The sequence below is a fragment of the Fistularia commersonii genome, chromosome 27, assembly GCF_037954325.1.
Source record: "Fistularia commersonii isolate RoL2024-O1a breed Wild chromosome 27, RoL_Fcom_v1.0, whole genome shotgun sequence".
NCBI lineage: Eukaryota > Metazoa > Chordata > Actinopteri > Syngnathiformes > Fistulariidae > Fistularia > Fistularia commersonii.
In genome coordinates, this window is record NC_141310.1 from 6,979,853 (window position 1) to 7,007,500 (window position 27,648).

Here is a 27,648-nt window from a genome sequence, read left to right on the forward strand (position 1 = left end):
ACTCAAGGGCTACTGCATCCCTATTTAAGCGCGGATGAATAGTCCTCCCACCACCGCTGGAGCTGCAAATAAAAAGCCCTCTGATTGGCTGAGCCAGTGGTGACGTCACATACGCCGCTGCTTTATTTACTACCAGTGTACTGTATTCCTGTTAGTACTTCATCTCCCCCCCAAGACTCTTTACTGGTTGATATTACACTCATAGGGACCATTTGTTAAGAGACTACTACTCAATTTCATTGTTATAGCAGGTGAAAATGGAAGCTTAGTATCATGTCAGTGTCAGTCACAGACTCAAAACTGAGGTTGTATTGCTTTTCTAAAAATATTTATATTGACAGAGCAGACAACACGTCAATTTCAGTCCCACCTGACTTACTTACTTGATTAAAAGTTCACACTGAGCATCTGGAACACTCCATATTAATACTAAAGGAATTATTTATTTTGTATTCCAATCATGTAGATTTTACTTGAATTTACTAAATTAGCCTTTTTTTTAAAGAAATTGTGAATTAGCTTGTGTGAACATGCAAACACAGTGGAGAATTTAGATGCATAGGAGGAATTCTGGGGTCAGTGTCTTTAGACAAGGACACTCCAGCAGTGAATACTGAGGGAGGGGTAAGTGGGTTGTTCCTCCATTCCACCTGCTGGAGTGGGAACTCCAAAGCCTCATGTCAAGCAACAGGTCTATGAGGAGTTTCATTATAATTCAATTTTGTTTGTCTGAAATGTATTCATTGTTTAAAGACTACAGATTTCCAATGAATATTTCTTTGACAAAGAATGTCTGTATTTTAAACCTCTTTGCTTATTTATTTTTTGCCTACATCTATGTGCTGTCATTTCATGGGCTAATAGTGATAAGGTATGTGAGACAAACATCAAAAACATTCCTTATATACAGTTATTTACTATTTTTTAGTGCATCCACCCCATATATTCTTTTGGTCTATGTCAATTGTATGGGTCAGTCATTTGTATGGGCATTAAACTGTTCAGTCAGTCTCCTTCTCAGCTGCTGTTTGCTCCCCTCATCTTGCCTCTATAGAAGCTACCCTGCAGCACTACTGCCCCTTGCAGACTGCCTCTTTCCCCATGGGTCATGTTAAAATGGACTGGTATGGGCCTCCTTTAACTGAGGTTCAGTTTTAGATGTGCTGCTGGAAAACAGACGGCTTCAGAGGTCATTCCCCCCTCATCCGGGCATGTCCAGAAAACTCACTGGCTGATCTTGGATTTCAGAATAGAAGTGTTTGCACTGCCAAGTATGCACTCTGAATCCATCCCTGAACCCTCAGCCATCATAGACTGACCTTCAACCCAACCGTCACACGTTGTTTACCAAGAGTCTCTTGTCCAGCACCCAGTTCTGTTCACTGATATCTGTCTTTGAGTCCTTGTCAGAGGCTGTGCCTTACCAGTTTCATTCTCTCTGAGTACAGATGTGGTCTTTACTGCTGACAGTGCAGCCATTTCAGTCGGCAGAGTCTGGGAAGCTGCATAAGTAGTTTATCACAGTTGCCTACACAGGATCCCCTGTGTCAGCTGTCCTTTTTGAGGTTCAAACCTCTCCAGATGTTCCAACCTTTGCTTCTGCATTCTAAGCTTTACTGTACCGTCCTCCTAACCACCACTGCCCGTCGGCTCTGACTCAGTCTGCCTCCTGGGGTCTCTTATTTTACTTCTTTCAAGCCTGCTGGATGCTCACCCCATGTGATCTCCTATGCAAATTTCAAGAAATTAGACCTCCTGCCTGATGTATCCCACTAACTCAATTACCTGAAGGCTTTAAGCTGCAGTTCTACAGGGCTTAGTCCTGTCAGTGTGCCTGATGCTTTCTGCTTTTTTTATTTATCTATCTTTTTTCTTTGTCTAATCAGTAACTGTTCCCAGACTGATTCCTTGTATGTGTCATTTCCTCTGTAACTTTTTAACCACTGCCACCCTGCAACTCCCTCTAGTAAAGAAATTGAAGAAGACTATTTGGAGACAAGAATAGCAGTGACATCTTTACTACTTGAAAGCAACTGTTGTTGCGCAATACATCTCACTTTACATATATAAATAAATATATGCACCTGCTCAGCTATACTGCAGCCAGAAAGACATTTTTCATCTATCATTTGTATGCCTGTGTCTTGAATGACACATATGTCATGTGATAAAAATATGTTCAGATTAACTTTTGTTCACTATAAATGATGAAAACATGCAAACCACAACCACCATTAACCTGTGCCACCTGTGGACGATGTTTACACGCTCTGCCGATGGTGGGGCTCAAAAGCATGCTTTTTTTAGAAAGGGTCACACACTCAAAAGTTTGGGGAACCCCTACCAAAAGTAACCAAACGTAAGTTAGTGTGTTGATGTAGTTGGAGTTTTGCATTTTATCCCTCTTACTGTCATCAGTGTCAATGCCAGCAGTTTCATTCAAAATTAGGAAACCCATTATAACATACTCATGAAACATATAGATAGACGGCCAAATAAAACAGTTAAATATTAACTCACTAACTTAATTCATGACTTTTCTAATCAGATTACAGTAAAATTATGTAAGTTTTTTTTTTCTCTGACCCCAGCTCTCTGAACGCACCCTGAACACAAAATTTCTACTATCAAGAAATAAACGCAAAACCTGTCCAGCTCATGTGTTCTTTTGTTACAATTCTAAGAACCAGCCCAGGAGTTGGAGATTGGTGACACACACACACGCACGCATGGATGCACACACACACACACACACACACACACGCATACACTATCAGCACTACGTAACCAGAGAGGGAACAAGGAAACACGTGTTGAGTATTCTAAGAACTGAGTCTTTCATCAGAGTTGTAACCAGCAGGATAATGCTTGTCTCTCTGTCACAGAGACAACAGCATGGGGACTGAAGAACCAGCAAATAAGAGATTTTGCACTTTGTTTAAGATCTATATGGCGGATGTGTGCCAGAGAAAAACTGGGTAAACTGTGTGTACATGTGGTAATGAGATTACAGCAATCAAAACAACATCTTTGCACACTTTACACAAATGCAGTAGACAGTGAAAAGTAAATTTGAATGTGGTTCATAGTGGGATGAACTGCACAAACACACACGCACATGCATGCACGCATACGTACGCGCGCGCACACACACACACACACATATATAAATATATATATATAAACACCATTGACAAAAGGCTATCCATGCAAGGGGAAGGGAAAAATGCAAAACAAAGCAAAAAAAGGACAAAATTAGTGTTCACAAAACCAGGCGTATATTGATTTTTGAAGTGACATTATTTAAAGAATACCACTAACCACAGGGATTTAAAAAATGAGAAGCGTTTTTGTACTTGGGTTAAGCAAGGTTAAATGTTTTACATTACTTTGGGTAGAGGAATTGTATACACATATTTTAGCTGTGAGAGAAATGAAAACTGTAAACAGTAAATGAAACTAAACTTTTCATTGGAATTTGGTAAGTTTATGTAGGTTGGTTAATGTTTACATTATACCCCTGTGTTTACTTTTTGTGTGTGTGCGTGTGTGTGTGTGTGCATGTGTATGTATTTCCTTTCATCCCTCAGGCCATGGCCCTGCAGTGCCACCCGACGTCATGACACGTGAGAGGAAGCAAGGGAGGAAGAAGGTGGTTGGCTGAGACAAGAGAAGACTCCTGGCTCCCAGGAACTCTGAGGTCAGGCATGCATTCATTTCATCACCACGGAGATAAGGGTGTTCTATGGGGGCTAGGCTTCTTCGACCAATCAGAGCTCAGCTTGAGCAACTTAATAAACAGTTGAAGCCAACCCCCCAACATGGAGCTGTACCAGACATGCTGGGCTAGAGGGTAATGTGATTGGGTTTCAGGGCCACACTTTACTATCCTGGCTTGACCTTAACAATATTATCTGCTAAATGCTTTAACAACCATTTCTTGTAAAATTAATTGGTTATAGAAGAATTTGCATTGGTAACCATTAAACCGACCCAGACAAACAGCATTTTACAGATTGTATAACTGTTCTCTTTGAGAGGAAACACTTATCAGACACATGGACATGTATGTGCTGCCAGACCTCTGAATATTTATTTACTAGACTTGATGATATTTTTCCACATACTGCAAAAGTATTAAGCTTGTAATGTACCGCATGACTGCATGAAGGCCACATTTAAAAAAAAAACAGAAACTTATCAACATTTTCCACAAAACACCATGTTTTCTTTATATGATTTGATGAAGTTGATAGGTAAAACAAGCAACGTGAAATTGAAATAATCTTTTAATTGTTAAAGCAAGGTGAAGTGAAGTCTTTTTTTAGAAAACTTGAATAAATTTATATTAACAATCGTATTAATTAAAAATGGAACGTTTGTGAGATGTTAAACCTCATGTCACCCTAGTAGTGTAAAAGCTCTAAGAAAGTTTAAGGAATGCAAAATGTAAATTGAACTACAGTAACAAACATTTTGGCTGCCAAAAAAGGACAGCAAAAGAAGTTTACGAAAGAACTATCTTCTTTACAATCATAAGAGAAAGAAGTGTAAAGAGCCACCAATCCCAACTTTGTGATGCTAGGTACTGCATGTCTGTCCTACTCTGTTCTAGTTCCAACATTTCCTTTTTAAGTTCTTCAGCTGTTATATTTGGCATTTTATTAGTAAGGCATTACTGTTTTTCCTCGTTGGTTCATATTTTGCAAGATTTTCGATCCACTCTATCAGTCTTTCCAACAAATACCCTTTAATATAGGCAGAAATGTGAAGGAAGAGTTCAATAACCTTTCTAGATTTGTGTCAGTGTGTTTTCTTTTTTACCCAGGACCAGCTGTAAAGGGGACTGTCATCCTCACTGTGGCCGCTGAAATCGTTGTCTTGCTCTTCGAAATGCATCATGATTCCAGGTCACAGTTGTCATAATCCTGGGCTGCTCTGCTGTTTTTCAGAAACAAAAGGAAGGGCTAAGAGGTCCTGGATCATTCAGAAACAATGCAAGGATATCCAAATGACTGATCCAGAAGTAGCAGCATATATAAGATATCTTTAGGGGGAAAAAGGTGCAGAAGACAAGCTGGAGAGAAGAGTCTTCCAGTTCCTTTGGATTTTGACAACAGGCCAAGGATCTGGTAGTTTCCTGGTTTGTTTTCTTCAGAATCTTTATCGCTTTGCGTTGTGTCACTTTTTGCAAGATGTAGAGCTGTTGACTCCAGATTCTTCACTGACTGATTTTGATACAGCGTCTTGAAGAAGATGCAGAAGCTCGACTGAATTTCCCTTGTGAGTCATGTGATAAAATCTGTTTTGGTCGGTAGAGACGTTTTGCTACACATGCAGAGACTGATTTAGACTGAAATTACCAACAAGTGTGTTCTGGGAATAGAGTAAGTACTTGGAGGAAATCTGAGAATGTTCAGAGATGTTGGACTTCACTGCCTCTTCAGGTGCCCAATTGCCATCTTTGTCATCTTCTCAGATTTGCTGCTCAGCTTTTTCAGAGGAGTGTGTGCATGTGAGTGTGCGCGCGCACGCATGCACTTACACACACACACACACACACACACACACACACACACACACACATACACTCTTACATGATGGCCTGCAGTGAAACTGGAGACTTAGAGACTTGTGCTGCTGTTACACTGCAGAAGGGACATCTTTGAAAATAAAAGGGGAGATAACACCACATCTGAGAATCCTGTAACATGTCTGTACATTTATAAAATTAAAAGCTTACAAAACTCTACATGATAAAATACTGCTAATTCACAGTGGATTCGTGTTTCTGCAACAGCTTCCAAAAACAGTACAAACAGTACAAAGAGACATACTATCTTTACACACAAAATGCTCTACATCCAAAACAAACCCCGTTTTTCTTGTACATGCACAAATCAGTACGTTTTTGTAACAAATTATATTCAAAATAATCAGAATTTAAAAACATTGAACGCAAAATAAATTTAAACATTAGCCATTGAAATGTTTACTGCCAAACGTCGGCTACAATTGCACACAAATGAATGTTTCTATCTAAAGGAAAACGTTTCATATTTGTGCACCCTCAAAAAAGGCCACGGAATGCTGGGAGTATTGCAGTCAGAAATTACACACAGATTTGCAAACACACATTAAGAAATACAGAGCAGCACTTGCAATCAGAGTGACTTTCGTCACATATTCAGAAATTATTTTTTGGAGCCAATTCAGTTTAGTTTCAATCGGTCTCCATGTCTAATATTCATTAAATATACTGGGCTATTGTACTATTGTACAATTGGTATTTTCAATTTAGAAAAAAACAGCACTTTTAGAGTAAAAAAAATGTAGTGGTTAAAGAACATTGGATAAAGAACCAATTCACATGTAAACAAAATATTTCCTCAAAATCCTCCTGAACCCTTTCTAAGTGTAAATAAAGTGAGAATGTTGTCATTATCAATGCCACATAAATATATACAGATTAATCAGGAATTCCTTTTTGACCAAATATTTTGGTAAATTTATTGATCACCTTTGGCATTTGAATGTGCCAACCTTGACCTGGGACTCATAAACATGTCCTACGAGTGCGTTTGTGTATGGCTCTATTCCCTATATAAGTAGTTATTTGGTTTTAAAAAGTCTACACACAACAATGTCATTTTGTTTTTGATTATTTTGCAAAATTACTGTGTTCTATCATTCTATAGAACAGTTGTTTACATGACCTCTTTTTGGCTTTCAACAGATATCAAATCAATGTAAGGTATTGACCTACTGGGCACTTTATGAAGTAAGCCAGTTCAGCTACCTGTAAACCCAAGAATCTTATCAGCTGGTTGTTTGGCAGTATCAGTGTATTCAGTCCTGCAAAGACAGTCAAGATGACTGGCTGGAGTACTCAGTATCCAAATGGAAGGGGAAAATAGGTGATTAAGTGACTTTTAGTGGTCATTGGTGCTAGATTTTTTTTAAAGAAAAAAATTATCCACTAAGGTTTTCATGAATAACCAAACAAGGGTTAGAAGGGACTATTCTGAAAAATTAGAAAATATCCAGTCAGCATCCTTTTTCTGGGGAAGAACGGCTGAGTCCAGAGGTAGGAGGAAAATAGCTAGATGGTTTAAGGTGAAAGAAAGGAACGAGTTGCTTAAAGAAACACTCTTTACAACAAAGATATGGAGGAGACCATTTCTAAACCCTCTGACATGTCCAGCCGTCAGGCAGATGAGCTACAGCAGCAGCAAACCACTCTTGACTGAACATATGAACTCTGGAAAAAGGTTGCCTGGTCTTCTTCTGGAACATATTGATGGTCAGGCCAAAATTTAGCATAGACAGCATCCATCCATCTTTGTTTCACTGTCTCAGACTGGTTGTTGTATGTGGGATATTTTCCAAGACATGTCAAGCCCCTTGTAAAACTGACCATTGATTGGGAGCCACAGCCAACCTGAGTATCTTAACTGACCATATCCGCCCCATTGTGACCACAGGGCACATTCTTCTGATGGTTAATTCTAGCAGGAGGACCTGCGACGTCACAAAGCTCAGATCGTCTCAAACTAGTAACTTGACAATGAAGTCGCAGTTACTCAAATGTCCTCCATGGTAATTAGATCACAAACCAAAAAGGATCATTTGGGGTGTGAATGAACAGGAAAGTTGCATCACAGAGGTGAACATGAGAAAGCTGCGCCATCTATGTGATACTTTCACATTAGCATCAAAAGATCAGGCAATATTTCCATCACCTTGTTGAATCTATGTGACCAACAATTAAGGCAGACCTGAAGGCAAATGCAGGTTTGAACATGGTACTAGCTAGGAGTACCTAATAAAGTGGTTGATGAGCGTATTCCCTTCATATATGTTTTCCAGTCAGGAAGAAGAGGGGTCGATCCTCTTTGGCATTTGCGGTCTGGAATTCATCGCTGAGCCTGAACCTCCACTCCTCTTCCAGCTCCAGCCTGCCCACTGTTTGTCTCAAGGAGCTTCGATCTGCGCTGATCACACACAGAGTCGCACCTAGAGGGAATCAACAAGAGAGAACTTGAAATATGACATAGAAATGAAAATGACTCAAAAAAATTAAAAAAGAAAAAAACAACACAGAATAGGATATTTCAAGTACACATAACACATAGGAATGGGACAAGGCATAATAGTTCAAGTGAAAATGCAATCATTCATTTAAGTTTTTCCACCTATTCAAGAATACAATTGATAAAGTTGCTAATATTCATCTAGAAAAAGAGAGCAGAGAATGTAATGATACATATATTGCTTCTTTGAACACACTTTCTTTTCATCATCAATGATGACCAAAATGTCCATGTTACTGCTCCATACTAATAAAGTAGCTTTAACTCACATGTAGCTTTGATTTAATTGCAAAGAATGGAACCACATAATGAGGTCAGTTTGTACAACATGTACTTTGTCAGGGATGGCCACATGACGACAAGTAACAGATTTAAGAGGCTTGTTTTCCCAAACGTACTTCAATTCTGATCAGCTACAGTTCGTTTGACGCGGTTTAATTCTTGATTTTGAACTCTTCATGAATGCAATTTGCATTTGTTTGGAAATTGTTGCAGCCTATTTAACACTTGACTTCTATGAAGTCTATGTGACAGACATTGACATAGAAATGAGGTCTGGCTTCATTGATAATAATCACTTAGGAGTGCAGACAGATATAGAATAGAATGAGAGAAATTAAATCACCTTTCTATGATGGAAGTAACTATGGCATAAGTCACATGAGTGAGTCCTAATTAATAGTGTAAAATTAATATGTTGAATTCAGTACACCTGCTCTGCGCAGTTATGTTCACACATAATATCAATGCTTTTCCTTATGTATAAGTTCACGCTATACCTTTGAGAAAAGTGAATTTCTTGAGGAACCCAGCAGTAACAAATGAGTCAGCAAAACAGAGGAACAGCCCACTGAACAGCAGCCCTGTCGTACTGATGTTGATAGAGTGAGGTCTTGAACTCACAAAGCACACGGTTACCTGCAAGAGGTGTGAAGAAAATATTTTGATATGATATGACGGAGTATCAGTAAAGTATTCCGCACCTGAACACAAAAACAGGGTTTTCTTGGAAAATAATCTGTCTACAAGTTTAAGGTTTAAGTTTAAAATAACTAGTGTTTGAAAACCCAGGTTTTGGCAGGGCTCCTACAATAATGACGTTAAGAACCACATACCTCAGGTCCCAGGTTCAGATAACAATCCACAGACAGTACTGGGTGAGTGTAATTCTTGGTACTGAGTGGAAAAAGTTTGTGACTTGTGTGCTGGAGGTATTTTTCCAAAAGGAGTTGCGCTGGAGTGGCCAAGAAAAGGTGCTTGCTGTCTGGGGCACAGATGTACTGTGAGGGTCCCACTGATGTGGGAACATCTGTCATCTGTAAAATATAACTTATTATATTTAGGTGACCTTTAGCAGGCAGCTTTGACAATTGAATGATAGAATTTCTTTAGCTGCTACCTTTGTCTTGATAATAAATGTTCGGTATCCTCCAATAGCAATCTGCTTCTTCATTACACTGAAGCTGTTGAACCGGCAGACAATCAGTCCAGCACTGTGCAGCCGCAGGGTGAAGTCAATGTCATGACACGTGAACCGGTTCTGGTCGTATTGGACATTTTGACTGAGGTCGACATTGAGAAGCAGAAAGTCATGAAGGTGACCTCTGGAGAAAGGCTCCCTCTGTTTATTTCCTAAATGCAAACAAGCAGATTTTTAAATTGTCAATACATAAAATATTAATAGATTAAAACACATGCAGCTTAAGGCAACTACCACAGAACACTGCAAATAGAAACTTAATTGGTGATAATTTTCATTCAATCATTCTGTGCAATTAACCCATAATGGATGAACCATAGGCAGAAGGCTGCCATCTAGCGGCACCAGACAAGCAACAACCCCTCAACACAGTCTGAGGACCCGGTAATCGGACCAGGAACGCTCAGTTCCAAAGACGATTGTTCTACCTCCTGTGCCACGCCGCCCGATCAAAGAATACACTGCTCTTTTGTTACGCTGTTACAGAGTTTGTTTTAGACAGGGGTAGTTCCTGGTGTTCCAAGATTTTTGACCGTGTAAATCCTGACCTGTTAGTCCACGACTGTTCCACTTCCGAATCCCACACAGCCCATAGTGGGCCAGATCAGGGCAGGCCTCCATGTGCTTCAAGACCTGCTTCAACGACACAGCATGCTCCAACGGACCACTAGAAGCACAGAGCGAAAGGAATGAAAGATAGTTGATGGAATGCTACATCAAAAACAAGTAGTGTGCTTTTCAACAGTGACAATGATTAATTAATGCACATAATGTATCCATATATACTTGCGTGCGTCGAGGTCAACCGCGTTCCACATCACACATGAATCATCAGCCAGGATGATGAAGGGCCAGACATCCCCTGCTGGACACCCTCCGTCTACCCGGCGATTGCGCTCCAGCTCCAAGTTGTGATATGAAAGCTCTTTGATCAGAAAATGAGCAGCACCTTTGAAAAATACCACGAACAGGTATTAGAGGCACCCCAAGAAACATTTACAACTATGATCAATATGTTGTAGTCTATATCTTCTTTTTATTCCCCTTGAAAATACACCGGATCCATGGAGCTCTGGCAAAGACCAGGGAAGACCAGGAAGTTGGCTTCCTGCAGGCAGTCTTGCTTGGTTAACTCTTGCCGCTGTCATCATCAGCTACACTTCCAGCAGCAATTCTTACAGTGGATTATGGAATGTCTCTAGGTTTGATAAGGTGATGATTGATATGTGAGGTGTGTCTGATTTCCAGATATGGAAAACTTTAAATAACTAATATCTCAAAGTTTTGTCAATGGCGGACAGGGAAAACACCAAACTCGCAAATAACTCTGTACAAGTACAAGCCAGGATGGTTAGTGGATAATGTTTCACAGGTATTAACATAAGAAAAACAATCGCTGAGTTAAAGATATCAGTAAGATAACTTCATGATTGTATAAAGTGGCAGTGACAAACCTATTCCAGCTCCATTGAAAACTGTAGGCAGCACCAGCATGATGTGGTTGGGCCAGTATTTCTTGTAAACTGCCATTTCATATTCCTTGACCACCAATATATGAAGATGAGAGGCGCCATCCATTGCGTGGAACAGGTTAAACAAACCATGCTCATGGCGACCAGTGGTTGGGGTGAAGATTGGACTCTTGATGCAATCTGGATTCTGAAGGAATAAAAATTAAACACATTAAAAATGGCAATAATAAAGTCTGTTTTAATATTGAATTAATGGCAATTTATTTGGATTTGCTTTGTAATTTGATTATTGCATTTTTACAGTTTTTTATTTCTTTACTTCAATGGCCTGACAATTTTGTGTAGTCTGACCTGTGGCACCCCCTAGTGGTGTTAGAGGCCTGTTGCAATTGAAGAAGCACTAACCTTCCAAATGGAAACTAAATGTTTCTTTATACCACTTGATCTGTTTCCAGTTGATATTTTGTCAAAAATTTAAAAAAGCTGTTTAAAAGATGGTCAGTTACTGTAGCTACATAATTGGCTTTGAGGAGGCTTACAAGGAGCTGTCTGAACATTTACTTAGGTTAATGTATTTGCTGTTTATCTGCTTTGTTTCAAATATCCACAAAAGAGTAACCTGATCAGAAGTGAGGGGTAGCCGCATGCTCTCCAGTTGTCCTCCAGGTTGGCTGAAACTGAAATGGTGTTCCTTAGATTTAGGGATGATAAAGTAGAGCTGGATCTCCTCCCCAAGCAGCAGATGGGTGAACGTGAAAGCATGCAGCGTGGATTCGTACATCTAAAAGGTAACGAGACACACATTTCGATGTGTACATTTCAAAAGAAAATTCCAAGTCCTTTTGGACACTGAATTTATATGCTGACCTGGTATCTGGGATTGAAGCCTAAATAAAGGTGGCACTGTTCACAGTGGTGATAGGTATTGTAAGCTGCGTATTTTGATAGCTTGATCCTTGTTGTGCGCCTACGTAGGCACACATCCTCTTGGCGAACGGGGTCTGCAGGAAAGAAAAAAAAAGGCAAAAAGAGATTACATATACGTATGCAGAATATATACTTAATATAAATAATTTCACCATTATTACCCTGCAATCCCACATCTTAATAGTTTCCAGAGAGAATGAGTGGGTAAGGGACAGTATTTGATATGTAGATACAATGGTGTTAAATTGTTACTGCTTTTGTTCGACTGACTGTACCTACCATCAGAACCTGGTTTATATCCTGGACAAAAGATTGTGCTGATGTCATCGTATTTAGGGTCATGGACAATGTAGTTAAAGGGCATTGTCTTCACAATGTCTGGTTTGGGCCAGGGAGCATTTGGTGGGTGGTATTGCACCCCCTCTGCCTGGGAATCTGAATTGACAAGAAGCAGACACACAAGCTTGAACACACTTTAAATACAGCTTCATGCGTTAGTCATATTAGTTATATGATCCAGAGGCAAAGTTTAAAGAAATTGTGCGATGTACGATGTTGAAAAAACAAATATGTATGCATTGTAAAAATCAAGACTGCTTCCCATAATTACAGTGTGTGTGATTTAAAAAAGATTGATATTGTTAATATACTGACTTATGTTTATTTCATCTTCATTGTAGATATCCACCTCCATCAGCCGGATAAGCATCCGAGAGAGAATACCCAGGAAATGCAAGTACGCTCCTGTCTTACCCACCTGACATGAGAAAAAAGAAAAAGAATGTAGTCGCAAAGCACGTGTTTGATATGAATACGGACAATTACAGAGAGTACCTGCGGGGGTCCACTGAGCAGCAGCCTGCGAGGGTGAAAGTTGTCAGTTCGTCCCTCTTTGCGGTTGCTGCTGTCCATGTGATACGAGCGTGGGAGCGTCCACTGGCGATAATACAGTGACTGTTCAGTACATGTCATCATCTTACTCAGCAAGGGCCTACACACACGCAAAATGCAAACAAACACAAGACAAGATTCATCTCATTATTCAAATTTTACAATTCTTTAGCGAACCATTAAGGAGATGTAAAATATTATAAGTGAAAAGCCTGGCTATTGTGTTAATGTGAAAGGTTAAGCTAGATGGTTGGTTATACTTTTTACATCCACATTCCAAAAAATAGAAGCAGAAAATTCTGATTCGCTGTTTTTCTTTTTCAGTCCGTAATCATGTAAATGTATGTTTCACCTGAAGCTGCTTGCCCATGCGACGGACATGTGTGGCAGGAAGGAGGTACACCGGGGAAGGCCGCTGCTGTCATTGGCTGTTATGATGTCATACAGGGAATGAGGGAGGAGCACAGAAGGTGGGCAACTCACCCCCCGTGCCCAGGAGCAGCTCAGATGAGGAGAAGAGGCACGGGGGGACAGAGAACCAGACGAGGTGGATTTGGAGTGCTGACAACGAGAGTGGGCAGTGGGCAGCGGTTGAGGCTGGGGCTGGGATATTTGCATCTGGGAATGGGGCTGATATTGGGCAAATGTCTGAGTGTAAGGTTGGGAATTTAAATGACTTTGACTATGAATCTGGAGCTGTGGATGGAACACTGGCTGGGTTGGAGGATACGATTGTACTTGATGTTGGCTGTGATTGTAAAGTGAGGGTGCAGGGTATAAAAAAGACTGGGATAAGGGTTGAGGCTGAGGTGAAGCCTGTGACTGGACCGTGTCATTTTTACTTTTCTGGAGATTTGGAGAGACATTGCTTTGCGCAGGGATATGATCTGAAGTGCCATCCGAACATGATGGGAGTGGTTGGTTGGATGGCAAAGGTGAGCCGCCTAGGAACAAAAAAAATTAAGACTGTATGTAATACATTTATTCACTCTCACAAGACAGTGAAATCATTCTGCATTGACCAAATCTCTATAATTTTTGATTCAAACAACGAGCGTTACCATCTATTGTAAACTCACCATTCTCCTGCCCCTCCTCCTCCTCATTATCAGTGCTGCTGAGCTTTTCTGCATCACTCTCGAGAAGGTCACTTCCTGGTCCAGGATTGATTGGGGGTCGTGACTCAATCTTCAGCAGGTAAGCAGCGAGTCCAAGCTCTTGCTCAAGCGTTGTACGATGAAGATGCGAGCAGTTTATTACTCGAAGGTCACAGTACTTTAGTGACCTGAAGGGAAGAGTTAAATCAGGCTGAACTCAGTTTACCTTCAATAGATTTTGTTCACTAAGACATAATATAATTACAATTTAATTATTTTACAGCATTCATACATCCCATGTATAGGTCAGCAAATATTAAGATCGAAGAGCCTATTGAGTGTTTCTTGTGTACCTACCTTGGGAGAGATTCTCCCAGTGGTTCAGTTCCTGACATGATCAGGATGCAAGGAAGAGCCTCGAGCTCCAGGTAGGTGCGAGGAACCCAGTCAGCATCTTGAATTTTCAGCCATATCTGCTAGATAAAAATTGCTTCAATATTACAGTCACTGAAATCAATCGCTGAGTGATGAAATTCTTAAATTCTTTGTGGATTTTTAGAAATTAGTCTTTCACCTTAATTTGACCAATAAAATTCTGTCCGATATTGAGAGGTTGGTTTGGATTCCCCAGTATGATTTCAAAATTCTCCTCAAGACCTAGTTGCCTTCTGACCCTGGACAGCCGACGATGTGCCCACGCTGCGAGAGCCAAAGACGGGATACGCAGCAGAACCATATGGCCATGGTGAGCAGGGCATTGCTGGGCAGCGGAGAGCAGTGATTGTACTATCTCCATGGTCTCCACAGATGTGTGTTTGTGCAAAGTGTGTGAGCTGTTGATTCTGCCTGATACAGCCATTAGAGCTACACAGTAGTGATGGATCAGAACCGTTGTGCGGATCACAGCACTGTGCAACTTAAAGAACCTGCGAGAGAGCGAGAGAGAGACATTTCTTCATTTTTACAACAATTTTAGCATGTTCAAACGGGATCAAGAATGTGCGATTGTGTACATATTTAAGTCTATTACTTTTCTTCAAGGGCTGACACCATGCTTTCAAAAGACGAATCATAGCGCATCAGAGGCAGGCTGTTTCCAGAACGTGTGGACTCCAAAAGCTCAGACACACCAAAGTAGCGTGTTCTCTCATGGTAAAGGTCCACGTCCTGTACAAAGTACCATACCCACCACAGATAAAAGCATTAACAATTCAAGTGCAAAGTCAATCACATTAAAAACCCTAAAAAAGTACAGCATGTAAGTGCGCATACAGAGTAGTCACTGGGTACAGCCTTTGTGTTTGAATCTTACATTACTGAAGGCTGAGGGCCAGTGAATCTCATTGTAGGGGCTGATGCGTGTGAACTGTGTCTGCAGCGCAAAGGGGAACGATGTGACGTGGAGTATCAGGATGTTGGGGGCTTCTCTGACCTGGCGCGAGTTTAGTAACTGGTCCACCAGACCCAAACCAGTGTCTGAGCTATTATGGGATGCACTGAGTGATGGAAAGAAACAACGAGAGACTGCTTTGTTGATGCAATTATGTATCACTTGAAGTAAAAAAAAAATACAAAAATCAACATATACATATTATCATCTTCTCTTGCACACCTGCTAATGTCCCAGTGAGCGTGGTCATGGACCAGGATGTGAAGAGTGCATGAGTTGCTGTGTGCCTCCTGGATGAGGCTATCAATTCGTGTCTGAGCACTCAGATCCATCTTGACCACATAATGCTCAGCGTCCCGATGTGACACGCACTCTTGCTCTACACCCCCAAGCTCCTGCAGAACACCTTATAGATGAAGTAAAAAATAAGCAAGAACATGTTTAGAGACAAATACATCCTTAAATTTCTTGTAAAAAACCACAAGGATAAAACTAACCAGAGCTCCAGAGATGTAGAACGGTCTGTTGAAATGTGACCTCAGACGGCGGTACTAAGATCAGGAAGCTGACCCTGTCAAAGGAGCCAAGATCCAGGTTCTGCGTACTGGAGTCTGCTATGGCACATACGTGAGACAGAAGCTTTCTGGCCACTGCCAGCTGGATGGGCCGAACCTCACGCCACTCTACCGAGTACTCTACAAACACACACAGACATATGAGTGACTTTAAGGTTATGCGACTATATAATGAGGTTTATAATTAGGTATGTTACAATTATGAAGAGACAAATATTTAGACATTTGCCTTGGATTGTTGATATTATCAGTTTTACTCTTTGAGACAGAGTATCTCAAACACTATCTTACATATTACATACTTTAGTACTAATTGTACATTTGGTATAACATGACTCCAAGCACAAATCTAAATACCTGTCTTACCTGTACAGGAGTCTTTTTGAGTTACAGCTTTTTCTTTTGGGCTGGATGAGTCTTTTAAACCCTGTGTGTGTGAATTCTTTGGACTGTGTGTGCTTTTGAGACTCCTGTCATCAACTGACTCCTGACTGCTGGATATTGGAGATGGTTCGTTGCTGTACAAGGTGGCGTTATCCAGTAGGGAATCCATATCACCATCTGTGAAGCAGGGCGCCCCAAAAACACTGAACATGCATATACTGTAGCACAAAATAAATTCAAAATTATACGCAAGATTACCAAAACATACATAAAGGCACAGAGGCCGCAATCAAAGCAAAAGATAGTCAGCTAAACGCACCTTGTCCGAGCGAGTTGCAGTAATGGATGAGTTCCTGGGCGAGACCAGTGGATAGCTGATGGTTTATTTCCCTCAGACCCTCACTGGGAGAGTATATCCTTTCTGCCAATGCTCGACATTGGTGTTTACCTGTAAAATACATTAATACTACTGATTGGACACTAAACTTTATGTCTTAAACAAAACTATTTCACATACAAAAAAAAGCTTCCCACCTGTAACCACCACACAGGACTGTGTTTCATGTCCTGAAGTGGTGACAATGATCACTACATAATTGGTGTTTTCAAACTGCCCTTCCATTAGCTTGCTGAACATTTGGTGAAGGCCTTGAGCCAAAGATCCAACATGCTCCCCTAAAACCACCACTCCCTCCCCACAGGAAGATGCAGCCAGCTGGGCGAGCCAGGGAAGCTGGCTGGGTGTCAAAGGTTGTTGACTCTGGGAGGGTAAGGAAAGATGCAGGGGGAGCCCTGGCATGGTGGAGGAGTGCTGTCAAAAAAGAGAAGGCATTATTTAGTAAACCATTCAGGCTTATTCAAGAACAAGTATTACTTTCAGTAAAGGAGGAACCCTGTTCTCTTGACACTTGTGTGATGGAAAGACAGTACAACTCTAATTTGCTCGAAGAATCAATGAGTTTATACAGTACATGTTTGTATACATGTATATCTGGTGAGATATTCTTATCCATCATAAAAGATTTACCTCTATTCCATAAAGCCGTCCTTGGCTGGCAATTGTTTGAGGCTGTTGGTACTGTCGGATTTCACTGAGGTGAGACTCCCTCCATGACCTCATGAATATCTGCTCCAAGTCCTCAATCAAGAGCACTTGATTAGAACCTTCAAAAATTGGTAAGAGAAATTATAATGAAAAAAACAAACAAACTCAGATGTACCTGAAATGTGTGGCTTAGGTTGACAGAACTAAGACAAGTCACAAAATTGGACATTTTAAGACATTTATTACAATATCCTTTCCAAAAGAAGACTGGTAAAGGTATTCAACTTCCTCTATGAGAAAGCTTCAAAGGTGCAAAGTATTTAGCATCAGAACAATTAAGAGGCTCAAGCATGTCTTAATCACACAAGATAAAGAGAAATAATCTCCCCCAACACTGAAAGTGAACCAATTAAATGATAAAGATTAGATGTTGAAGGGGTCGTGTTATACAGTCAATCTCATTACAGCTGCATTACATCTAATATCCTATGTCACAAAGCCACAATGTTGAAGATTAAAGTCTACATAACATTAAGATTAGAAAAATATACATGCTAATAGTGACGAATCCCTCTGTCACAACACTCCAGGCTGATCACACAACCAGTTACGTAAATGCCCCACTCTTCTTCGAGCGGTTTAAATGAGCATTAACTACCTACAAGTTTTCTTTTAGTCAGGTTGCAAATTTCAGTTTGCTTCCATTCAGTGGATGAAATGCAACCCAACACTACTTATGTACAAAACTCTTATGATCGTGATTAGTTTTAATTGATTAATTGAAAAGTTTTAATCGGACCTAGCTGAACAAGGTAGTAGACGGTGAGAAGAATCTGCATCTCAGTTGACAGTGGCTGAATGGGTGATGGCCCGTAATGCTGGTAGGCTCTGGGGAGTGTCTGGGAGCTCAGGTAACAGCTCTGGAGAAGAGAACTGACAAGTACTTCACCAACATTGCCTGTCAGCTGAGGGAGAGGGCCATGGCCTGTGAGATAAAGACAAACAAAAAGGTGAACATGTGTTACTGATTTAGATTTGGGATTTGATGTTACTGAACGGTTTTACACGACATATACAGTACAGTTGTTCATTCAACTATTCACCATGTGATCTGCCCTTGAATAAAACACCAAATCCCAAATTACTCACGTATGTGCTTACCTTGAAAAAAGTGCATCTATAAAATTCATAAATCAATGAAAAAGCATGGACTTATGAGTGATGTCTACCTACAAAGGAACACATCTTGGATACATTCATATTGTTATCTTATGGCTCAATAAAAAAAAGCCTTAAATTATTTCTTGTTTCCTTTTACAATGCTGTCTGTTGAAAGATGTATATTTCTTTTAAACCAAGTGCTCCATACAATGCAACCAATCCAAACTGAAGCCAGGCCCTGTATGGGATCGAGTATTGGGGAAATTCAGCTTTAAAAAATTCTAATTGACTGTGAAACAGAAGTAGGGATTGAGGTATGTGATGGAAACCATAAAGAGTAGTGGTTGTAAAAGCTTGGAAATAACATGTGGCATATAATAAATGGAAGACAAATGATGAAACGAATTGGAAAGAGTCAGAGAAGAAAAGGATCTGAGTATATCCACTGAAGACAGGAAGCGTTCCAGATATATGAGGATGAGGAGAGACGATAGACACATTGACCAGGTTATACAAAGAACAACAGCCTCTGGGGTTTGGCTGATCTCTAACCTGTGAGAGGAGAAAAGCTAAAAGGCCCATTAGCCATCTACTGTGTGCTGACTCAAAACCTAGTCCTTTCACCTGCTTGAAAGGTATCTCCAGAGAAGACGTCTTTACAAGAGAATTATGTTAATCATGGCACAATTTTTCTTGGTGCACTCCTCAACTATTACGCATCTATCATGTGACCCGAATTACACAAAGAGTTTAGAATTGGTGTACCTGAAAAATGAGGGGAAAACCGTTAAATGTTTAGATTTGATCAGTTCAACCTTAATGCGTGACCTAAGTAGTTTTTTGTGTACTACTTGCACCACGTCTGCCACACATATCTTATTAAAAAATATATATGAGGGTGGTTAGCATAATTAGATGGGTAACAACAGATTGGGCCCACTGTCCATAGTTTTTGAATCCCATATTGGATTTTTTTATTACCCTAATTACATTTTAAAATATGAAATAAAAAAAGCAACATTGATATATGTGGGTCATTGTAGCAGAGAGAAAAGGAGTATTTTGCTATTCAATGCCATTGATCTACCAGTTAGTCTGACCTTTGAAGATGACAGGCTGCAGTCCACAATTGTGTAAAAGCTGATCAGGCACCGCTACAGACAGAGCAGGGGGGGGGAGTGGAGTTAAGGATGTCTGCAAAGACTTCTGGGGTGTAGTAGTCTCTAAATGGGCACAAAATATACTTAAAGTTACACATACATACATGGAAATTTGATTAAAAATGTATTTTTTATTTATTTACACCACATTATTTCGCTTCCTTAATCCTTTGTCTCCCACTTTTACCTAATTTGCTTCCGTTTGTTGCTGTGCACACTGGCAATGCTGAGGAGGATGATTGTGTTTTCACTGTGTTTTCTAAAAGGCTGTTGGTAGACTCAGGGGACCACCCTTTATGCCTCTTTTTGGGGGGTCCAGCATTTATATGTGTCCCTGGAAGGAGAGAGAACAAAACTTAAAATTTTGCATGTGGTTCATAAATATTTCTCATATATTTACACCACGATGCCAAAATGCATTCCTCTGTTCAGGCTAAGTGATTTCCATCCTACTTTAATATTTACAACTATTATAACGGTTTCCTTAAAAGCTGAGGAGTCAGACTTTAATAGCTCTAAGATCCAGGACAGAAGCAATAATTTCTTTTCAGGGAGGAACTTCAGTTGATACATTATTTCATTGAGACAGTATTTCAGAAATGCATTGGGCTGTCGCTTCCTTTTAATCCTCTGTTGAAATGCATTATTGAGGACTCACTTAAAAAAGGTCTACATGTTAAAAGAGCCATGAAAAAAAACAACATTCACAGGAAGGAAGCTTTTTATTCAGTGAGAAAGTAGGAAACAAGACTTTTACAGGAGAATTTTACAACCCTGGTTTATAGAGGTGACAGAGGGAGGGAAAGAGAAAGAAGGAAAATGAGATGAAGAAGTTAAGTGCCTCAAGTGTTGGCAAATGAAAGCAGAGGAAACAAAGGACAACCCCCAAAACACAATGCAGCTGGCTGGCTTCTCCATAGCAATGGCGAAACAACACAGACACACAGAGAGACCCTTTGGGCTGCTGGTGGTGGGACTGATCCCTTCTTAGAGGTGTGAAGAAAACCAGGGGGGTAATGACAGCGAAACACAAAGTGAGCATAATGTGCATGCCAGAAAGCATTGCAGCATATAGCTCAAAATTATCTGCGAAAATATACACTCAAATGGAGAATTAGTTTTCAGTTAACATAATTTAAAGGTGAATAGTGTGACACCTGAAACCTATATTAGAACAATTATGAGGAATATTTAAAGTTAAGTAGTTACAGGATTGCGCACGGTACTTTGTCAACAAGAGCAACCTGTTTTATGCAATAAGATGAGTTTAAAGATGTCAAAATTACATGTTAACATACTGTTGTTAATTGTTTTTCGATAGCGTAGCTCGTGTTTTGCAGGAAAACTATCATTGAACTACATGACATGATACTAATTGTGATGCAACAACTTTGCATTTAGAGGGATGAGGAAGGGTGCCGTCTTGGTTGTTATTTGCAAACTCTCTCCAAGACGCCATTACATCATTTGCGCTTTCTTTAAAAAAGTTAAATGATTTAAGTCTGCAGTAGGTTAGGCACACAACATCAACTTTGTGGTGAACAAGAATACTCAAAAATTTACCAGTACCCCATTTTACAGTCATGGCCAAAAGTTTTGAGAATGACACAACCATAAAAACATCTGGCAAACACCTAAAAACCCTGAAGGAACAGACTTTGTGAAAGTGTCAAAACTTTTGGCCATGACTGTATATGATTTATGATTTATTTTCTGTTTCTGGGAATAAAGTGAATATCTGAGAAAGGTCCAGCTTCCTTGTTTACACATTTTAGCAATTACGATTGCTTGAATCTTGCCTGACAACCACCTAGGCTTTTTCCAGGTGAAGAGACCATTTTGCAAACACATTACCTGTAGCGGAGGGTCTTCCAGGCCCTGACTGATTCAAAGCCGGCTGGGTGACAGAAGGAGCAGAATGACTTCCGTTTGTCAGAGGGTGGTGGATATCGGCGATATGAGGCAGGCCACTCGGCTCAACTTGCGCTGCTGTTTGATACAGAGATAAACAAAACTGTATGAATAATCACGGTATGAATTAAAAGGTATTTGCATCATTGTGCTTTTCTCATGTTTGTCAATTACCTGTGTAGTTTCCTGGTGTGTGTATGGGTTGACTTAATGTTGTGTTAGGTGTCTGATCATCTGATGTCAAATGGCTCTCTGATGCAGTGGACACGAGCTGCCTCATCCTGCCATCTGAACCGCAAACAAATGCAATACAATCATGGTTACCGTAAGTTAAAAAGGCAGCCCTGTAAGAGCAGGATAGAAGTGAAAAGGCACAATCGAGGCTTTATTTCTGTGCCATCACAGGTGTGGGCCAAACAAAGAGATATCTAGCAATGATTTACTAGAGCAAAGGGTGAGTTTTTTTTCGGTTTACACTGTCTGCTAATTTCATGTCCCAACGTCTATCATAGGAGTGCGTCCATAAGGATTCAGTGAGCATGGCAGAATCGGTAGGGATTTGAGAGACTCCCTTGCCTTAGAACAAGACTGCTACACCCATGGAGATAACTTATGCCACTGACCAACACAGTCACTTTAAGCTGACAGAGCATCTGCAGGCACTCTTGACTGAAATGTAATTCTGAACATGTTTCTGTTATTCAAATAGCTCACAACTGTAGTAGAAAATCTATTCCAAAAACCAACCCATTGATATTACTATTGGTGTGATTTTGATTGATGTAGTATGTTCAGTTTTGCGCAGATATTATGTGTGATGTCATGGCTAAAAGTTTTGAGAATGACACTTTCACAAAGTCTGTTCCTTCAGGGTTTTTATGAGTTTGCCAGATGTTTCTATGGTTGTGTCATTCTCAAAACTTTTGGCCATGACTGTAGGTGTGTGTGTGAATGTGTGGATGCAAAGAGAGATATGATGATGGGATGCAGAACCACTTTCTTAAGCTGCTTCCACCTTAATGAGCCTAAATGTTTGATGCTGCAGGAGGAAGACAGAGGGACGACATTTAAGAGCTGACTTAACCTCTTATACTCCAAACCTGACTAAACCAACCTTCTCAATTCTAAATTCCTGACTATTATCTGAGGGTTCTTTTATTTATCTCTGAAAATGGTGTGGGCGTGCAATCTTTGTCTGTTATTTTAGACTGATATGTCTGTGTGTGAGTACAGAGTTCTTTAACTTTTGTCTCACTGCATTAATTGGGTAGGCCAGATGATTTTACTGTGGCCCATTGACGACGGTGTGATTTCAAGGTTACCTCCAGGTCACGGCCTCTGAATGCACTCATGTGTGTCACCTTTCGCCCCTGCTCAGTGTTTTTACTTCATGTTCATTTTGACAAATCAGCTCAAAAAAGATTTTTGACAAATGACAGTTACAATCAGAGGGTAAGGGCCAGTCTTGAAGCACATCACTTGTAAATTGGTGGCACATCAATTTCAAACCAACCCTTTAATTGACATTACACCTGCTTGTTCTACTTCTTTACTTCTTTACTAAAAAAGCACTTCTACTATTGAAAAGAAATACTATAGTATTTTCTTGTGCATTGTAATTAATTAAAACAACGAAATGATGGTGTATGACCAGAAGCTGAATCTTCAACTATAACATGTGACTGAAGGGCTTTTCATTACTAATTCTGCCAGTCATCTGAAAATGGCATTTGTAGTGTCTTGTCTCTACTTTTCAAAAAACTGTGTGCACTGTGACGGAGTTACCTCACTGTATCCATTTCCTGTAAGTTTCTAATCTGTATGGTTCTTCTCCAGGTACAACACAGTAGTAACATTTCTATGTTGGACCGCCATAATGAGAAATACTGTAATTTCCAGACTACAAGCAACTTTTTTCACACGCTTTGAACACTGCGGCTTAAACAATGATGCGGCTAATTTATGTAATTTTTATAAAAAAGATGCTTTGTGTAACATCTTTCTGTGTAAATATCTCATGTTGCAACGCAGACCCTTTTGGCTTATGGACAAGTGCGGCCTATATATGTACACATATATATATATATTTTTAGCCTGTGCGGTTTATATTCAGATGAGCTTAATAGTCCAAAAATTAGAGGACACCCACAATGATATTAGTGTTTGAGTTACAATTCCATTTGGAAAGTCCCTTTTCTTTGCAAGAGTAAACACATGGCCGCTATCTCTGCTGCTCTTACCGTGTCCCCTCCAGCAGATAGGAGCTCCTTTAACCAGCAAACCCTGATTGTTTCTGTAAAGATGGTACTTTAAGTGCTTCTGTTTCTTTGGCTGGGTGCTGAGTTTCAAATTAATGTGGTTGGAGAACTCCGTGAAATAGCGGAATCCTTTCTCCCCACAGCCCATACAGTTGCCGGAAAAGCCTGGCGAGAGGGAGCACACATTAAAAATGTATAATACTGGTGTAAGCATATTTATAAGAAAAAAAAAACAACAAACATTTAGCTTAAGATTTTCCCCCTCACCAAGCAGAGCATTTCGACCTCGTTCATCCGGCAGGAAACGGCGATCCACGGCACACACCAGCAGAGTCTCAGGAAGAGAGGGGGATTTTAACCCCACTAACATGAAACCAGGGGGCACATCTAGAGGATCTGATGCCAACGATGACAGACGCAAGTCCCTGCCTGCCTGACAGAAACCTGTAAAGAGAAAAAATGTTAGATTCTACAGAAATAAGCCTAGTGGAGGATCACTAATGTGTGGGCAGAGCTGCACAAAGTAGGAATCAGAACTTCAGCAATTATAATTTCCTTTAGAAAAAAACACGAAGGTTGAACTGCAACCTTTTTTTACTTGAAGCAGAAGCCACTGCATTTCATAAACGCTGAGAATATTTTTGGTGCACACTCGCACAAATGTAGGGTGTAGAGATTAGGTCTGCGATAGAAAGGACAATTAATCCCTTTTTGTCCATCATTTGGAGAACTTACACTTAGTAGCTGAAAATAAGCAATCTCATTTGTGGCCCGCTGGGCATCTGATTTTTCTTTCTTTGTGCGTTCATGGTTTACAAACCATCTGTGGTGCAGCATCCCTCAGGTGGGGGTTTCATCTGATAAGGTATTGGAGGGCTGTTAGATTCTGAGCCATCGTCATCATCCTCTTCATCGTTCTCTGTACGGCCTGTTGTGGGTCATGCACAAACATGAAGGGTGTGACATGCAGTTATACTGTGAGCGTGACCGGTTACTTTTGTAGGTTCATCACTATTAGCTCCACCTCTGACACAACAGGTTATTTAACACAAAGTTATAATGCTAAGTTTAAAACCCTAAAATGACATCACCCACCATCATGCGTGAGTGGCTGCTCTGCCTCCAGGTAGAGTTGAGAGAAGACGGGTCGAAGCACCACAGAGTTCGACCTAAGTGACGCCTCGATTGAGTTATGAAGGACCTCCTCAAAGCGTGTGGTCCGCAGCTGTCCTGCATAGGAATTCCCCATTGGTGTTCTGAGGAAGATACAATAAATTCGGATTGGATACTTGATTGATATTCATGAAATTTGTAAAATAGGCAACCAGGAAATTGAATTTGGATTTCAGTTATATATCTATAAGTCCTCTAAATGTACACTCTAGTTTGGATAATATGCTGCAATGACAGTAAATAAATCGGTTTGATCATATTATTGTAACGAGCCACTAATGTTGGGGTTTATGTTGATGCCTGTTTTCTGTGTGATTTTTGGGGCTCACTAAGAATTTTGTGGGTGTGGTGTGGGGTGCAAGGAATTCTGTTTTTTTTTTTACCTGGAATTGAGCGGGATCAGTTAGTTGTATTACAGCCTTGTGTGGCTTGGCTGTGGCCAACAACAGCTATTGCTTATTAAACGGACGTTTTACCATCAACCCGGTGTTTTCCCTGACTAAAATGTTTCAATATTATCAGACAGCTGGACAAATAATTAACCTGTAAGTCATGGTTGCACTGCTAGAAGGAAAGTGTAGCGAAAAGATAATGCAACCTGCACACACAATCTGCAGAAAGATATCATGTCAGTTAAGCACACAAAGACTGGTTTTGACCTATCCACATATCACTGAATCTATTAGACCAACTTAGCATTCCAAATAGTTGAACAACAGAGACAGAAAAAACAGCATATCCCAGCAATGCCCGAGAAGTGAGGTAATATGAAGTAAATTTATTAATGGACAATTCACTGAGCGTGTATGTAATATGTATTCATGAAAAGCCTCTGAGAATTGAATTGAACAAAACACAGCAAAAACAAAACTCTGAAAAACTGGAATAAAAGAAAAGACATAAACACTGGAATCCAGAGACACATACAAATGAACACACACAGACCTCCACACACTTAAGCAGCAGTTACTAGTAGATGGCATCTGTCCAGACCACATGCCATAAAATCAGCTGAACTGACAGAGTGAGGACATCCTGACCTAGACACTACTCCCTACTTACTGTTTTTCTACTTTCTCTCTCCCTACATCTTTTTCTGGTTCTACGTTTTTCCCCTTCCCTTCTCCAACACTTGGAGAAGGCCACTACGGAGAAAACATTTATCTAACTGTGAGATTAAATTGTCCTGAAGCTATTGTGTGAATTGAGTTTCTTCCTGCAAATTGTTGACATTAGGTGGAACAGAAAATTCAAGTACGCAAGCTTTCTCCCTGAAGTTCTCCTATTTTTCTTTTAACCTGTCCTTAACGTTGTCCTTCATGTTTGTCTCTTTCTCCAAGTACACCAGGTCACCTTTCTGCCATTCGTTCATCATTTCCTTTTAATAGCAGCCCTGGTTTAACTCACACACCAGAGTCCAGAGTCATAATCCTCTCCCATATCCAGGAACATCTTCACCGTTGTCCTACATGTGTCCTCCTCATCTCAGCCTGCTCATCACGCTGGTCATGGCTTGACCACCAGCCATTCCTTGTTTCCCTCAAAGTAAGCTCCTTTTTATCAGCTCAAAAAATTTCAATACTAAAACTGATGATGGGTCATGGTCGTCAAGGAAAGATTCTAAAAAGGAGTTGAGATGTAATTGTGAGGATATCAACAGTGTTACCCAAGGAAATCCTGCATTATTTCTTGTCCACATGTCTTTAGAGCTTTAAATACAGATTATGAGCAAAGAAAAACGATTTCTTTATCACTGTCATCCATATGTTCAATTTTGCAATTATAGAATAGACATGATTTGGCTCATACTTGATTTATATTCTATATACATTCGGGAGGAAGGAGGTGTCTGTCAGGCCCTGAGTAACAAACGGGGTCAGTCATGAGGGAAACAACAAGGTTGCATAGTAAACACTGACATAATCCCATCTTTAACCCTTTACCAGCCCATATGCTGACGACTCAGACACACAATTACTAAACACTCCAGTGAGCATGAAACTAATATTGACCTGTCAGCAACCTAAAGGACAGCTACTCAATGAAAGCAATAGCCTGCTAGAATTTTGACCAGAAGAGTTTTGCAAGAAAAAGTTTGCCAATTTGAATAAATCTGGGTAAAAATATAAAAAAATAAAAATAAATGAAATAAAAACAGCAAATCATCAACTTTGACCAATATTATACAGGAACCAGAGAAGCCTTTAGTATACATGATCACACAGTTGACTGTTTAAGCAAAAATGAAAAACATTTTATATGTATGCATGATTATGTTATGGTTGAAGTGACACTGCAAGTAAAGTAGATGGGGAAAAGCATCCATGTTCGCATGGTTGACACTAAAACACAATGTTTATGGAAAAAAATATATATATTAAAAGTGAAGTTGGCTCAGTGTTGTTACCATCATAAACAACATTGTACTTTTGAAAACAATAGTTATGGGATTTAGACAATTTATAACTGTTTAAAAAGTCAAAACCCATAATCAACAACAGATTGCAACAAAGCAGTGATGGATCAAAGTTGCACATGATGCAAACAAGGCTAACCTGTGGAAAATACTCTCTCTTTCTCTCTCTCTCTCACTCTCTTCCTCTCTCTCTCTCTCTCTCTATATATATATAT

The 27,648-nt window shown here is 40.1% G+C and overlaps 1 protein-coding gene across 1 annotated transcript; it reads right to left on the bottom strand.

The window, feature by feature from the left end:
- Positions 1–4,089: 4,089 nt before the first annotated feature.
- On the bottom strand, positions 4,090–25,093 carry greb1 (growth regulating estrogen receptor binding 1). The gene is made up of 33 exons (XM_086175232.1): positions 24,940–25,093; positions 24,665–24,772; positions 24,112–24,288; positions 23,827–24,009; positions 21,761–21,874; positions 21,530–21,664; positions 19,863–20,009; positions 19,616–19,738; positions 18,154–18,339; positions 17,337–17,473; positions 16,844–17,120; positions 16,629–16,757; positions 16,292–16,486; positions 15,848–16,045; positions 15,573–15,756; positions 15,273–15,456; positions 14,991–15,127; positions 14,535–14,886; positions 14,318–14,433; positions 13,943–14,148; positions 13,216–13,807; positions 12,807–12,963; positions 12,627–12,729; positions 12,252–12,407; positions 11,913–12,046; positions 11,665–11,826; positions 11,028–11,232; positions 10,360–10,522; positions 10,122–10,240; positions 9,493–9,725; positions 9,209–9,409; positions 8,873–9,011; positions 4,090–8,016 (listed from the first exon to the last, which is right to left on the bottom strand). Exons 1-33 carry the CDS (start codon positions 25,091–25,093, stop codon positions 7,853–7,855), a joined length of 5,970 nt encoding a protein of 1,989 aa, XP_086031358.1. The 3' UTR covers positions 4,090–7,852.
- Positions 25,094–27,648: the final 2,555 nt, after the last annotated feature.

Bases quoted from the DNA above. Each gene is read 5' to 3' on its own strand.
- greb1 (XM_086175232.1), bottom strand. From the start codon at position 25,093: ATGGGGAATTCCTATGCAGGACAGCTGCGGACCACACGCTTTGAGGAG. The intron at 24,289-24,664 runs GTTTGTAAACCA...TTCTCTTTACAG, and splicing joins GGGATGCTGCACCACAGATG to GTTTCTGTCAGGCAGGCAGG. The intron at 20,010-21,529 runs GTAATGTGTTTG...CTCTCCTTCCAG, and splicing joins TGGAAGACCCTCCGCTACAG to GGACACATATAAATGCTGGA.